At 39.8% G+C, this 16322-nt stretch overlaps 1 protein-coding gene across 2 annotated transcripts in view; it reads left to right on the top strand.

Annotated features, from left to right (window-relative positions):
• ank3b (ankyrin 3b) overlaps positions 1 to 16322 on the top strand; it is a 189386-nt gene that overhangs the window by 22683 nt on the left and 150381 nt on the right. The window contains exon 1 of one of the 2 annotated variants that reach the window (XM_053684948.1): positions 5934 to 6261. The exons of the other annotated variant lie outside the window; for it this stretch is intronic. Coding sequence (XP_053540923.1) covers positions 6196 to 6261 — 66 coding nt within the window. The 5' untranslated portion in view covers positions 5934 to 6195. Of the gene's footprint in view, positions 1 to 5933; positions 6262 to 16322 lie in introns of those variants that run through there. 2 annotated transcript variants of the gene reach the window in all.

Below are 16322 nucleotides of genomic sequence, written 5' to 3'. Positions count from 1 at the left end.
TCATAGGAAATAGAAGACATGGAGAACAAGCCTCGTGTTAACACCTTACAGAACAGCGTGGGCTCTGTGGCTTGCGAAAGGGCATATGGTTAGTGAACAGGAAATGTACTTTCACATTGCGATCCAGTGTGGCACCCACACACAGGATCCAACCAAATGTCCTCTGGTTATGCTTTTCTGGTGATTCAGCTCACCATTTTGAGGTGTTGAGAAATCGCGTGGTGTGTTTTCTCAGATTGTTTTATTTGTTTGACGTGGAGTGTTTTTTATGATAAGCCGTCAAACTCTATTGCGCCAGCGGGGAAAAAAAATCAGGCCAGTGTAACTGTGTGAAGAGTCCAGAATGTTCCCCACAGCCTGACCTGAATGCACCAACTGAATTTGTTGTTCATTTGTGTTCTTCCATTTAGGATGAAACATACTGATATTTTATATGAACGGGTGTGTGAGTGTGTATGTGATTGTGCCCTGAGATGGACTAGCACCCTGTCCAGGGTGTACCCCGCCTTATGCCCGATGCTCCCTGGATTAGGCTCCAGGTTCCCCGTGACCCTGAAAAGGATAAGCGGTAGAAGATGGATGGATGGATGGATAGATACTGATATTTTTCCACACATGGATATGAAGTCAGGTTAAAAAAAAACAAAAACAAAACAACTAATAGGTTTGCAGAAGAGTTGCACTGATAAGCCTCAAGTGTTGGATCATCAATGAAAAAACAGACTTTGATGATTCCCCCCATCAGATGTTATTAGATTTTTTTCTCTCCTTTTAATACACTAATATAACTGCTGCTTACTTCACATACACACAGATCTCTGCAAAGTAGACTTTATTTCCAGAGCAGATGAATGTATGATTATTTAATATATTTCTATTTTAATGGTAAGCATACTTGAGGGCTCGACTGATATCGGTCTGCCAACATTAAAGTTCCACTAGTCTCAGCTCATAGACCGCTGATATAGCCAATGGATCGAAAAAGTTAAAAGAATACCATGTTTAAAAGATATTCGAGATTTTTTTTGAAGAAGTTACTGGTAGAATAAAGCAAAACAAGATCATCCTGTTATTTATTAGTTGCTTTTGATGAAAGATACCAGGCTTTCTTGCGAACGCTAGAAGTCTGGCTTGCGAGACTAAGGTTGATACTTTTTCTCAAATAAAAGCTTTTCTCATGCTTGTATTTGATCACAAAACAGGTTTATGATTTTATCAACCAGTCGTTCTCATCTATGGTTGGCTCAGATTTGTACAAAAAGGAAAACTACACTTAATTTTTTCCCCGATTGTTATGAATTAATTATTGCCCATACCGAGGCAGAACATCAGTAATAAATTAACTGCTCATATATTACTTTGAACGGCATTTGGAAAACTGTAACATACTTTCACTCAAACTCTGGTATAGCCATAAAAACCAACAGGAAAAAGAAGGAAACAAAAGGAGACAAATCACTGGGCAGCAATTTAATAGAGGCGTCAGCCAGAAAAGAACAGTGAGCTCTTGTTAAAATAAACATGTATGGACAGGAGCCTACGAATGATGGAGATGCTAATCACGCTCTCCACTTAAGCTTGACCGAGTTAACATGCTTGACCTCCTTGCAAAGAATGTTGTGCATACCCAAGCACAGGGCTGTGAAAAGTGCTCTTTCATTTTGAGCTTTCATTCTGACACTAATGATTTCCGATGAACCACTTAGCCAATCATATGGGTGGGGTGGTCTGTTCTGTCATCCTGTAATGCTAGTTAGCATGAGCAATCAAATTAAAAGTTACTTACTGTATCATTACAATAATTGCAGCCCATCACATTTTCATTATTATGCAGACAGGCGGCAAATTAAAGGACAAAACAATGGCAGTGGTATGCATTTTGCTGACATGGTTTGAGACTTAGCTAGGAGAGTCCATTCAAATTCATTCTGACTGATCATCTTTATGCTAAGATGAAACGTTTCTATTCTGATTGGGAGTGGTCTCTTGCAGGATGACTCTTGCAGGGTGCAAGGGCTGACTGAATGGTTTGATGAGTAGGAAAATGATATAAATCTTATGATATGATCATCGCAGTCGCCAGATTTGGAGATTTTGGAGCTTTTCAAACACTATCAGCAAACCTGCAACTGAGGGAATATGATTAAATGAATGGGATTATTGTTAACTGAAACCCAAGGTGCACTGAAGTTGTTCTGGTTACTCATGTTGGTCCACCACCTTACTAAACCCATCTGTTAGGTTCTCATTTAATTTGTCACCCATTTGTACTTATCTTAAAAATTATTAACTGACAGAAGTAATCTATAATATACTTATGTCACTATCAAGTAAATTACAGGCTATAATTGAAGTATACACATACAGTATGGGAAGTATGGGAGGGACTGTATTGGACTTTTTTCTCCATTTTGTTATTTCCGCTCCTCTGTTTTAAGATAAGTTGGTTAGTTCAGTACTTTAACTGATTCCCCTCTTCACATGTAGCTAGATCAGGCAATGCCAACAGGTAAAATCTCGGACAAGTGTGGGTGAAATGAATCACACTTCCCAGATATCTGTTTTATCTGTTTACACGAGCTCAGTAGGACTCAATGCATTTCCCACATCTTTGATAAATGGAATGTACCTTAAGATTTGCAAGGATAAATGCTAAAAAGAAAAAAATGTATTGTTTAAAAATACTTGTTTAATCAGCTTTTGTTACTATAATTATAAACACACTTGCACCTTTGAATTGATGTAATACTTTTTTATTTTATTTTATTTTATTTATTTTTGACTTTTTTTTTCTTCTTTACTATAGGGAGCTTTACGACATAGTAAAAGTAAGAAGCAATGATATCATGTAATATTTATGCATATCAGTGATCTTCAGCAGAATGCACAGCCTTTGGGCATGTCTCATATGTCGCATATATGATAGATTTTAGATATGTCAGATAGGGTCATGGTGAAGAATAGTGTGGACTTGTTTATGTCATTACACTTAGTGTCCAACAGAGGGCAGAATGGAGTGGCTTCTATAGCTTGATCTATCTTAGAAACCCATCCTCAGTGAGGATGTATGATGGGGGAAACACACATCACAATATATGCAATATTAGCTAGTATGGTGGATGACCAATGTGAGTGGTTTGATTAACAGCAATTAAGACCACAGTGGTAGTTTCTGATTGAGACAACACTGACTCTCCCTATGCAATATTAAATTGGGTTTTAAAATCTGTTCATGGATATTGTTTCACTAAAGACAGTAAGCTGTTGGTATTTCCTGTATCAGACAAAACCTCAATTTTACAGGCCAGCTATTTTTATCTTGACTACCTCTCACCTGGTGTTTGGTTGAGCCTTTTTTTTTTGCTTTGTCTCTCTAGATTTGGTCTCTCCGTCATGCTCTCTCTCATTTCAGTCCCCCCCTCTTTTGGTGAGACGTACTTGGTGTCTGGTGTTTGTACTATCATAAGCAAACCGACATTTTGACTTATACTTTCAAATGTAAAGATTTTAAAGGTGAAGGGATTCCAGAATTTTCCATTATTCATCAGCTTTTGTGTTGATGTTGAGCCCTGTCTTCATATGTGGTTAAGCTTGTAGCTAATGGTAATAAAGGAATGAAACTATTTTATTGTGAAGATTATTGTGTGTGGATAGCACAGGTTTTGTATTTATACACTTAGACTACTAGCTCTTGTTTGGACTACTGTTTTGACTACTTTCGCCTAATTTTGACTTCTTCATCTCCTCACCTGGCCAAAACAACATAGCTTTAACTTTAGAGAATAACTATCCTAATTAGGGCCGCAACTAACGATTATTTTCATAATCGATTAGTTGGCCGATTATTTTTCGATTAATCGGATGGGGGCAAACTTTCAGGTTAGTAAAAAACTAATGTGTGCCATTTGAGACGATATGACCTTTCTAAAATTCATACACTAGACCAGTGGTTCTCAACCTTTTGTGAGCTCTGGACCCCTAGCATATTTCGAACAATCCACAAGGACCCCCTCACTCCACAACAATCATTTCTATACATGTTTCTTTATTTTATTCATATTTAACATTAATAATATTAACATTAAAATTGAATCCAAGCCTTTCAAGATTTTATTTTTTACATTTTATTGTTGTGACATTTAATTTGACTCTCTGAATTATCCTTTGTTTATTTCATCCATCAATGTGACACTTGAACTTGTCTACTATTCACAGGTTTTTGCAAATTATCATTTCATTTGTAAATAAATTTAGAATAAATCCATCAATTAACAACCGTCAGCTCAGCTAACGTAATATTTGCGAATAGCCAAATTGATTCATTTTAAAACATCTCATTTGAATATGTTTTTATACATTTAACCAGTATATATTATATAATATTATTTAAACATTTTTAAAACTTTCCTACGGACCCCCTGCAATAACACCACTGACCTCTAGGGGTCCGCGGACCTCCGGCTGAGAAACAATGCACTAGACGGTAGAGTACACAGTGCATAGTGTAAGTGTATAGTACGTCATTTGGGACATAACTTTAGTATTTACTCCCCGAAGTGTGCTTGCGGTACAGAAGTAACGTAATGAGTAAATGTACCGCGCGCAGACCAACTAATCGATAATGAGATTCGCTGACAATGATTTTCATAATCGATTATTATCGATTTTATTGATTAATTGTTGCAGCTGTAATTCAGATGCTTGCTGACTAGCTTATTTGCAAATCCACATGGCACCATTTTGTCTGTTGTTCGGACTTGTTGCTGCATCATCAGTTCAGTGAAGCTCAAATGATCACAAATGGGTGTGGCCATGGAATTATATTTAGCCAATCAGGTGCGGGCTTTATGAAAGCAGAAACTTTTACATTTGCAATAACCAAATCTTTATAATTGGATCATATAAACGTCTACGAGCAGTGCGCTGAGAGATATCAAGCACTCACAAAATGAATTAGAGACAGTTGGGGGTGTTTTTTTTTTTTTGATCAGAAAAAGAGATTTACTTTTGTCCAAACGAGATTCGAAAAATGACCAAAATCCACCGTCAAAAACCCATTTATCTGGAATGACTGCTTTGTTACAAATGATTTGTAATTACAGAAAAGGAATGATGATTATCTGTCCAGTGTATATAAAGTGTAGTGTTATGAAATGTTGAGTTCAGCTTTTACTTCATATTTTCTCTGCAACCCTGCTTTTGAGGTCAGTAATCAAATGAAATTTTAATTATGAGAGCTAGACAGCTGTGTGTTGCTCTAGTTTTAGATATAGAAGATGGCTGGTGATAGTAAAGATCTTTTCTGTCCTTTTTTTTTTTTTTCAAAATACGGGACCACTTTGAAAGAGCTTGTGTGTTTTCTCATAACATGTCCTCGCATGTACCAGAAATCTTGAGCAGTTTCCCAGCATTGGCAGTGTCAGGATCTATAAGGCAGATCTCTGTGTTTACTGTTCCGTGGTGAAGAGGACATTACGCAGATACGCTTACAGCTTTGGTTATCCATATTTGAAATTGTTGAGAAGTTAGGCGTGGCCATGTTGGAGCAAGAACAGCATCTTCTCCGGGAACCCGATCCCAGCTGGGATTGAGCAGAGAACCCGGTCCTTTTCTAAAACGACCTGATGCGTTTTGCTAATGGCTTTGCAACCAGAGTCAGCGAGCAATGGCTCCCTGGCAATAAGCTCTAATTAACCATTAATTAACCACCAATTTCTCCCTCTGTGTTTTCACCCCACTATTTGTCAAAGGGTATTTTTTCTCATTCTCGCTCTCTCTTTATCTCCAGCCTCTTGCTCTCCTTCTCCCAACCTCCCTTCCCCTCCCCTCCCTTCACTCCCTCCCTCTCTGTGCTTGGCTGCTAGGGAGAGTGTGTGTCTCCATCAGCACCATTTACACTGTGTGGAGCAACCAGTGAAGCTGTAGAGCTAGTGTTTGCTGGTCAGAAAGTGGTGGGCAGCCACTAGAGAGCCACTGTGGATTTATCAATTCCCACTATACCACTTCCCATTACTCCATTTCCTTCTTAGTCTTAGCATTACTCCTGACCTGTGGAGTGTGTAGAAGCTAGGGAAAGCAGTTGAAGTGCTGCTGGAGAGCGCATCTGACAACCAGAGCAGGGTAGTCTTTCCTCTCATGGACGTCTGGGTTTGATTACATGTGGGACTAAGTGTTTGAGAGAATATCCTGCCCAAGATGAGTGAGGAAGCCAAGGAAAAGGGCAACAGCAAGTCAGCTCACCGGAAGAAGAAAGGCAAAAAGGTAACACTTGCTTAATATTCTGGATTGTCTAATCAGAATTTCTGATGAAAATGTCGAAATTGTAGGTTTGTCATTTGGATGGAGTTCATTTATGCTGTCTTTGCTCCCAAGTTTTTGTCTTTAAAACCCAGCGCTCGAGAAGTCAAAGATGCTTCTCTTTTGTTCGGGGAATCGAGTAAGGGGTGTGTTCTTCGTGACATGGTTTTGTTTTGAGGAGGCTGCCCTCGTTCAGGGGGTAAAACCGAGGTCTTAAATCACCTTGTCACAATGAAGAACGCACATCGCTCTTTGTTTGCGCTTTAAGTTTTATATGAGGTCAGCTTTTACTGCTCCACCGAATAAAGACCCCTAAGTCGTGGAGTTTTCATCTTCTGCCTTTTTAATCTGCACCTGCCCTACTTAATGTTTCTAACCCGTTATAAAAATGACAGCTAGAGTGTTACCTCACATCAGGGGATGGTGACGAAGGCAAGAAAAGAATTAGACAATAGGACCTGTTTTTTATGTTCAAGCCAAGCTTTCTCTTTTGTAAATATATCCACTGTGGAGCCTGCCTCCCACTCCCTCTCTCTCTCTCTCTCTCTCTCGCTCTCTCTCACTCTCTCGCTCTATCTTTCTCGCTCATTCTCGCTCTCTCTCTTTCTTTCTCTCTCTCTCTCTCTCTCTCGCTCGCTCTCGCTTGCTTCTCTGTGCTCAGGCAGTATAATCAGCTTAATTGCAGCCATTCAGGAGTATTAGCAATACTGCTTCATGTGACTCAGCTCTGGGAGTCAGCACTGCCTGGTACTCGGAGCTGCCCGTTTCAGAAAGCTCCACGGAATTCCCTTTGTGTGCAATAGGCACCGTTTTCCGTTTGTGTTTGCCTTTTATGTGCATTAAGGGATTATAGTAAATAATGGCATTGTCTCATCTGATATGCTTTTAATACCTGACATTCGAGAAGTTTCTATGTGTTTTGTGAAGGTGTGCGTGTTTGTTGGGCTTTGCCCTCCTCTTTCTGTGCATCCTCTCTCAGTTGCTCTGTAAAACTCCAACCTGTTGCCAGACTCTATGAAAATCTAGATCACTTAACATACTCACTAGCAGATAAAAATAGCAGATTATGCGATGTACTTGTTTTTTCCCCTCCCCACATTGTACAGTTTAACCTGGATTGTTGAAACCGATTAAAGAATTCATATATTTTATGCGTTTATACATTTTGATGAGGATGGGATGTGAGGCTGCTCCCAAAAAGCGTTTCGTTATCAGTCGAGAACAACACTCAGACATGAGCAGACATGAGACCACAAATCCACATATGACGCATTTAATGGAAGCAACTCGGTACATCAATTAAGACCCATTAAGGGCTACGAAATGACACGACACCCACTCTTTGATGACTTCTTTGTCTCTGAACGTGTGTATTGTTAAAGCACAACGGCCATGCGAATGGTACCGCATGTCCTTATTTTCATAGCTCACTCCCTGTCCTGACGTGTCATTGTCCAGAAGCGTCGTTTCCAGTGATGGCACCAATCTAGACGAACAAAAGACCTCGAAAACAGTTTAAGGTCTTTTGTGCAGCCAAATTTGCCCATTTTTATTCATAACTAACAATGACTTTTGATTTTAAAAAAATTCTGCTTTTCTTCCCTCATGCAATTTATATTTAGAGGTCTGAATTTGATTGCAGACAGTCAACATGGCTGGCTGCCCCTCCCACATGTTGATGGAAGAAAATGGCTGCGTGATGATGATCCAAGCCATCATTTCAGAGAGAGCAAGAGAGACAGGCTGAGCGATGGAGAGGAAACAGAGCGAGAGATGTGGAGAATTGGCAGATATTCGGAGGCTGTCTTAACGCCGTGTGGCAAGATGACGGTGTATCGGGTATGAGTGACTAGTGCGAGATGATCTGTGAGGGATTCTCGTAGCAAACAGTGCACACTTTGTGTGAAACAAAAGCAAACTGATCTCAGGTCAGCGAGACACAAAAGGGCTGAGACTTCTATAGCTGAACAGATCACCATCCAGCTTTGTCTGGATCAGCGATGTTGAAAAGAGCGCACATCTTCTGTCAGAGAACAGGAACCTGAATCACTAGCAGGTGTGTAATGGCTGTAACCATGGCAACCAGGGGCCTCCTGGGGAGAGGGAGAGAGCGAGAGCGAAAAGGAGAGCGGGGTGGAAAAGCGAGACGACGACCGTTCCTGGGAAGCCCTGTTGACAACGCCGTTCTATTTTTATTTACTGTATATTTAGCTGGATAAATGAGAGAGTGTTTCTGGAAATATCTATTCCACGATGAAGCATTTACCTCCATTTATTTCTCTTTGGTCAGACTTTTTTTAGACAGACCCCGAAGGGTGACTTGGTAATATCAGAGGATGTCTTCAAAGAGGAATGGTTTGCAAATATTTACACTGGAAGAAAAGATCTATCGTCATGTTTATTTGAAAAGTAATGTTTTGTCTGATAATGTGGCCCGACATGCCGCTTTGTTGTGTCTCTCGCTCGCACAGATCCATGCTACAAAATACAACCAGCTGCTGATTGGAGTGATGAATATCCATCTGACCTTTTTAAAATTTCAAGCCGCTTTGCATTTTAAAACTAAGAGGCTACTTCTTTGCTTGGTGACATTGTGCTTTAATCGTGATTTGGAACGGTACCAAATTTACGGTTTGCATCTGTACTTTGTTCTTCACTGGCAGTGTTTACATGCAGATCATTCTGATCGCAGGTTCCTAATCGACAGTTTATATTTCTTCTCAAGGGAACACTCTTAATTTAAACGCACATTACATGTAATCTGAGCCAAAGTTAGTTGCGTAGAGCGAGGTTTAGTGTCCGTGTTACCATAACAACAAGAAGCGAGTGAGTCTGGTCGGTACGTTTAGCTTTTAAATCGTGCTGCTTGTATTTTTCTAGTTACATTCAGAAGTGAAAAGAAAATTACATTGATCTCATTTATACATTTGAACAAGGTTTAAAAGTCACTCAGTACTTCATATTTGCCCAACTTTAAGGAACAAGGGTTCAGTTTGTTGAAAATAACCCAAAATCCATCGGAAAAACAGACGCCTCATCTTCTAACTTTACCAATGGTAAAAGCCATGTACACCTTCCCGATAATACGACCAATCAATCACAGGGGTTTAATGCATTTAATGCATTATTAAAAGGACTACATATCTTGGTCAATTTAAAATTTCTTTCAGATTTGCTTCAATCATTTGACTCAATTTCTATCAGTTTCTATCTGTAAAAGCCATCGTTCGGTAATAACACAAGCAATGTACGTTTTTGTAGCATTTTTTTGCCCCATGATTGAATTTTATTATATGAATATTAAATGTCGAACTTTATTGATGTTCAATTCTCATCCATCACCTGATTTAAAATGTTAGTTTTAAAACTAATACGTTCAATTCAGTTCAATTCCGTTTTATTTGTATAGCGCTTTTAACAGTGGACATTGTGTCTCAAAGCAGCTTTACAGTGTCATATATCAAGGAGGTAACTCTGGACTTCAGTTCCCATCAGCCAATGTACTACAGTATGTCACATGACCACATGAGCACACCTATATATTGCCATTGTTTGCACTGCTTCTCTGTCTTATGTTTGTCTTAGACTACTGTGTTCCATGTTACCGTGTTTTGGTCTTGTTAGTTTATGTGTCGTCTGTACCACAGTGTTTTGCATCAGTCTAAGTGTCCTTTGTGTTTTGGTTGGTTTATATAATAAAACGTTGAAAATCTGCGATTGCTTCCATAACCATCTTTGAAACGTGACATACAGAAACGTATGAACACAGGATACAGATTTTAAGCGTGTGAATGTATCCCTAATGAGCGAGCCGGTGGCGACGGTGGTGAGGGGAAAAACTCCCTAAGATGATGTGAGGAAGAAACCTTGAGAGGAACCCGACTCAGAAGGGAACCCGTCCTCATCTGGGTAACAACGGATAGTGTGAAAGCAAATACATCCCACTTACGATCCAGAATTATTTGAAATTGTATCAAATTTGTAACACGACTTGTGTTTTATGTGTCTTACCGTTTTATTTCACCAGGAGAGCATCTTGACCAAAACACACATGCACAAAATGTACACCTTCCCGATAATACGACCAATCAATCACAGGGGTTTAATGCATTTAATGCATTATTAAAAGGACTACATATCTTGGTCAATTTAAAATTTCTTTCAGATTTGCTTCAATCATTTGACTCAATTTCTATCAGTTTCTATCTGTCAGAATGAGCGATCTGTTGGATTATTAACAGATTATTAGTCTGCATAGAAATATAGCCAATGAGAAACGGCATGTACAGTATAAACCTGATAGTACATGCTGCTAAAGATCATGGATCTTAACTGGAATGTTGAGGTACTTTTCACAGAGCTTCAAATGATTCCAACATCCTGTGAACCTGAACCTGACCCTAGACCCTGCGTGACATTTAGAACGTAACTGAAAACCAATCCGGACCGGCTAGTTCTAATTGGAGAGCGATACAGGAAGTAAACTTTGGCAGCTCATAGCAAGCCGGAGCTAGGGCTCGTGCTATGCTGACATGCATGCCAGACTTATTGCATTTTTACATACTCTCCTATCTGTGTAGCATGGAGATACCCATGACAGAATATCTCTAACTCACTTCACACAATTGCACCATGGAGTTCTTTGAAAAGGTGCAGTGTTGTATAATGTTAAACACAGTGTTTGGAATTTCTGGCGAATGAAGCGAAAAACGGCACTGCGAGGTGCTCCGCTTTACCGTTGAGCGACGTTAATGCTTCGCAAGAATTTCATGCTTGAAATCTCATGCCTGAGGCACGGTACTGGAACCGTGAACCAGCATGTTTCCAGCAGAGACAGATTGCATGTCTGTGCTGGCTACAGCTCCTTAGCTTTAAGTGCACGTCGATTATCCTAATGATCATGAATAATTACCTGGAATGAAACTTTTTTTTTTTTTAAATCGAGGATCCCTACGTTGTTTTTAGTTATACCTTAGATCTACAGTGTCTCTTCATGCTTTGATGAAGCTGCAGCATTTCTGGTGCCAGCAGGAATGACCATGCTTCACTGCCTTATTGTGTGAGAACATTCTTCCTTTGAAATGAGATATTTAATGCAGAGGGCTTAGAGCAGGGAATGAGAGCTGAGCTTGAGAGAAACGTCAAAGCCACCAGAAAACAAGTGTCTCCTCAGCTGCTGAGGATCCTTAAAAAGTTTTTTGTCTCTTCAGAGATGTCATTAAGTTATTCAGGGACAGGAAGTAATTAATGACTGGAGGGAGCACAACTGCTGCACAATGCACTCATATTTGGCACATCTTGTAGTCAGTATATTCATATCACTGGCAAACATGATCTTTTATGACATTTCTGTTTTGGGTAACATCAGGACTCCTTTGGGCACCATATATCATTGACAATGCTACATGACATCGATACTGATTAGAGTCTAAAGACAAATGACCTCTAGAGGCCAGATATTTCAGAATGGTTGACTGATGGGTGACTGTAATGAGGATAAGGACAGTCAGAGCATAATGGGATTTTCTGGAATAAGGCTTTGAAAGCAGTAAAATGACATTATCCGGTCATCTCTGCATACAGTTTTTGGAAAGCCAGATTGCTATGGATTTTCATTTTGTTCCGTATTGGCAGTGTCCTTGATCGATGCTGTGCACTCAGTATTTTGTATTGTTTGCTATATAAGTTATAAATTCCCGTTACATTAGTACGTGAAGTTACAGGTGATTTCTCAGGAATAATCGACAGTATTAATAAGAACAGCGTCACGTGTATATCAGAATGTGCTTTCACATTTCAGTTCTCCGATTTCTTTAATGACGGCTGATTATGTACAGGGTGTATGAAATGTGTATATAACATTTATTTATTATTGCGCATACTTGGTGTATTGTGAATCGTACGACCGATATTTCTGCCATTTTTGAAGAATCCTCTCTCAGATTGCTTTCACAAGTGGAGTGTTTAAATGTGTCCAACAGCTTTGGTTAGACTAGAATTGTTTAAAGAAAGCAGATGCTCTGAGACATCTTTACAAACCTTGACTCCCAGTTACTCAATTAACACTGACTTAACCGTAAACTCTGACAGACCGTGCTTTCCCAGATTTGCGCCAGATTTATAATCCTAACTGGAATGTCCAGCAGCAGGCAAACAGGAACTGATCTGCCGTTCCCGCTCCGTCTTTCCCAGGTTCTCTGGTGTCTGTGGAACCTGATAGTACTTACGGTCTGGAGAAACACTCATGTGTAAATTGGCAACAGTTCCCAGGCTTTCTGGTTGCCCTCTCTGACAGCAGAGGTAATTGGAGTTCAAATGGAGACCACCTGGTAGGAAAAAGATGTTCAGTCCACCAAACACGCCCCATTTATCATCTTCTAAACCAGGAAGATTTACTTCCTAACATGGAAGCTCACCAGGGGAAAACCACCCCATTTGTTTAGCTCTGCATTTGGTTTTTGAACTGTGTTCATTCACTTATCACATACATCTTCAGTAAGCGCTTTATCCTGGTCGGAGTCACAGTGGATCCGGAGCCTATCCAGGGAACACTAGGCACAAGATGGGAGGAAATACACCCTGAACGGGGTCATCGCAAGCCAGTGTTCACACACACACACACACACACACACACATACATTCAGTCACATCTCGAGGCCATTTACTTTTACCAGTTCACCTGCTAGCATGTTTTCTGGAGGTGGGATAAAACTAGAGAACCTGGACGAAACCCACAATCAATTCATACATTTTCTGTAACGCTTATCTTATACAGGGTCATAGGGGACACCCTAGATGGGGTGCTAACCCATTGCGGGGCACAAATGGTAAATGGTCTGCACTTATATAGCGCTTTTTTAACCTTGGCGGTTCCAGAGTCATGTGGGCCGGGAATCGAACCACCAACACTACGATTACTGGACATCCCGCTCTACCACCTGAACCACAGCCGGTACAATCAAACACACTGACAATTTGGAAATGCCAATCAGCCTACAACGCATGTCTTTGGACTGGAGGAAGAAGCCAGAGTACCCCTGAAGAGGCGGGATTTGAGCCCCCAACCAGGGAGGTGTGAGTCAATTCTGCTAACCACTAAGCCACTGTGTCCCCCTCCACTTCAATCTTTAAGCGCGTTCAGATTTCAGTTCAGGGTACCAAACTGGAATTACAGAAATTCCAGAAAGTATTTACAGAAAGTATTAGAATTAGTAAAAGAATTAGTGCAAATCCGTGAATGTTTCAGTATTACCTCACATATTTCTTGCCTGGAGCAGCCCTGGTGCAGACCATTATTTTGGGAATACAGTTCTTAGTGGTAATTAAGTAATTAAGCCAAAAGTAATTGTGTTAAAAATCTATCAGACATGGAGCAGTATTGGGAAAGTGCACTAATACCAAACACCTTTTTTTTATTGAATGTTATTTTGTACAGAAGATCACAAAAAGAAGCTCATTTCGGGGCACTATATCCCAAAATCCACTAAACACAGAGAGGGAGCTTGTGTTTCCCGGTGATAGATAATGTGACATATTATAAAGAAGCTGTCACTATGACTGAAATGCTATCATAACCTTTTGGCTTTCTGATAGAGACATGTTATTCAGTAGAATTGATTACTACCGTTATTGCGTTGTAAACAACTTACAGTTTAATCAAATTATACCAAAATGATATGGAATCAGTCATCAGTGTGTGCGTGTAATAAGAATAAGAGGGTTTTGGAAGTTGGAAATTGTCAAATCCTAGACAACTATCCATGTGCATAAGCCTATGTAGAAGTCTCATGATGTTTGTGGATCAATACAGAATCTTAACAGGAGAGAATCGCAATTCATTTAAGAATCGATTCGTTTCCTCATCGCTACAGATTTTTTGCTGAATCTGAATCTTCCCTGCCAGAAGAACGAAGTGATTTCTTTTTGTAATATTTTTGCAAGATTGCTAATTAAAGTAGGCATTGAGGAAATGTCTGCTTCTGTACTTATTGCATTGCTCACTGCCAACCTGCACATTTTGTCCCAGCATATTGGGTTCTGCTGAGGCAAACGCTGCGCATAATGCAGAATTTGGCGCCAGTTCACAGGAACAGTACGTGGCCGCAGTATATCTCTGGCCTGGTTAATGTAAAACACTGGGTCCAAATTCCAAGCTACATTGATGCTTGAGCAGCAGTTCTTAAATTTTGTAATTTTTTTTATGGAGCTGCTTTGATTGTGGACAAAATGTGACACTGATTTGAACTTACAAGGGCCAGATACTCATTGTTCTTTGTGTCGGTAATGATATAATGTCTAATAACTGAACAGTGAGCTCATAGCGTAGTGCATTTAGACCGGGTACATCGTTTGTCTAGCGCTATCGAGACGAGGCATATTATGCTAAACTGTCACATAAGATTTTATACATTTATACACATATCCACATTTTTGTCAAAAGGGAAAATATGAACCATCTTGAATAAAACAGAGTTGGCATATTCTGCCATATTTAGCAGGAAATCTCATGAGCTCTTTCCTTCTCTCAATGTCTCATCTTTTTCCTTTCTACCCCTCAGTAATGGATGAGATAAAAACAAAAAAAAAATTGCCATTTTGGAGAAGCTCCAGGCAGTACAAACAATCCCTCAGGGTGGTCCATTCTGAAATGTTCAAGGCTATATCCTAATCCCTGCAAAGCTATTCTCTCCACAGACCGAATTCAGAACGAGGCCTCCTTTCAAGGGGTCAAACGTTTTGCGTCATTTGCCAAAGCCAATGTACTACTAATGCTAAATAGTTTAATAACAAGTAGCAGGAAGGAATGAGCAGGCTAAAAGAAGCTAAAACGTAAAATTCCCCCAGCTTCATTTACCACTTTATTAACCCTAAACCTAATTGTAGTAGGTTTGTAAGTACTCTAATTTCCAACTGCAGCTGTACAAGTTGTACAATATATGTAATTGTGTAAGTATTCGCTGACATAAATGTGATGTTTATGAGCGTTCAGGCGCATAGCCAGACCTTATACAATTGGCCAGGTTTGACCTGATGAAATTTATCGGACATAAAAGTCACACAACTAAGCAAGACTTGTTTGTCATTTAGCAAACTACCAAAGACATACTGTAGCGAACATAACATTAGGCTACATCTAATGGAGTACAATAGCATTAAAAATTTAGTATTAGTAACTAACAACGAACTGAAGAAATCCAAAGTTTTCAAAAAACGTTCGCTCACTTGTTTGTTTGTTGTTGTGAGTGGGGCTAGGGAATAGTTCACTTCCATGTTAGCTAGCTAAACTTGCTAGTTCCTGCATGATGTTACACTTGTTGACAGTACTTGTCGTTGAAACAAACTATTCCGGAGATGTTGTAGTGGGAATTTGATTAGCGACTAACTAAGATCTACAAGTCATTCAGTTTTGCATCATATGACGTTGTTAACCGTATTGACAACAACAACAACAACAACAACGATAACAGCAACGATACATAATGTCTTATAGTGGGGTGGCACTGGACCACATGTAGCCACCCTTTAGCTCCACCCATGCGAGCGTTTAGTTTGTTGCGTTGTTCTAACTACATTATCTTGCATGCATTAAAGGGGATATCGAACAGCAAAGTGCTGTAGGTTTTCTCACTGTTGCATACAACTTATTAATAAATGTAATGTTAGTAAGTTTCATACGTTATTCATTCACATATATACCAACGCCGGTATTACACTGAATTTCAGGAGTAAAGTGTTTGTCAATTTCTCCATTTAGTAACGATTGTTTAGAAGGGCACTTCGAAGTAATTGATTTCCAAACACTTCATTTCGGAATGACCTTCCAAATCGCTACCGTTCTCCCATCGAAACTCCCCTGCATGGGCTTCAGTTGTTTTGTTGGGACTGTCATGCCTGAGTGTTTTTGCGTGTGGGAGAGAGAGTGACCGGTAAAAATCTACTCCCCAGACCATCACCTCATGTGAGAGTGCTGTTATCCTTACTCTGATCTGATAATGAGAGAGCTAGGGGGGGAAAAAAAACCCTAT

Source organism: Ictalurus punctatus, chromosome 13 (assembly GCF_001660625.3).
Source record: "Ictalurus punctatus breed USDA103 chromosome 13, Coco_2.0, whole genome shotgun sequence".
In the NCBI taxonomy this organism is placed as follows: domain Eukaryota; kingdom Metazoa; phylum Chordata; class Actinopteri; order Siluriformes; family Ictaluridae; genus Ictalurus; species Ictalurus punctatus.
This window is presented reverse-complemented; position numbering and strand designations above follow the sequence as displayed.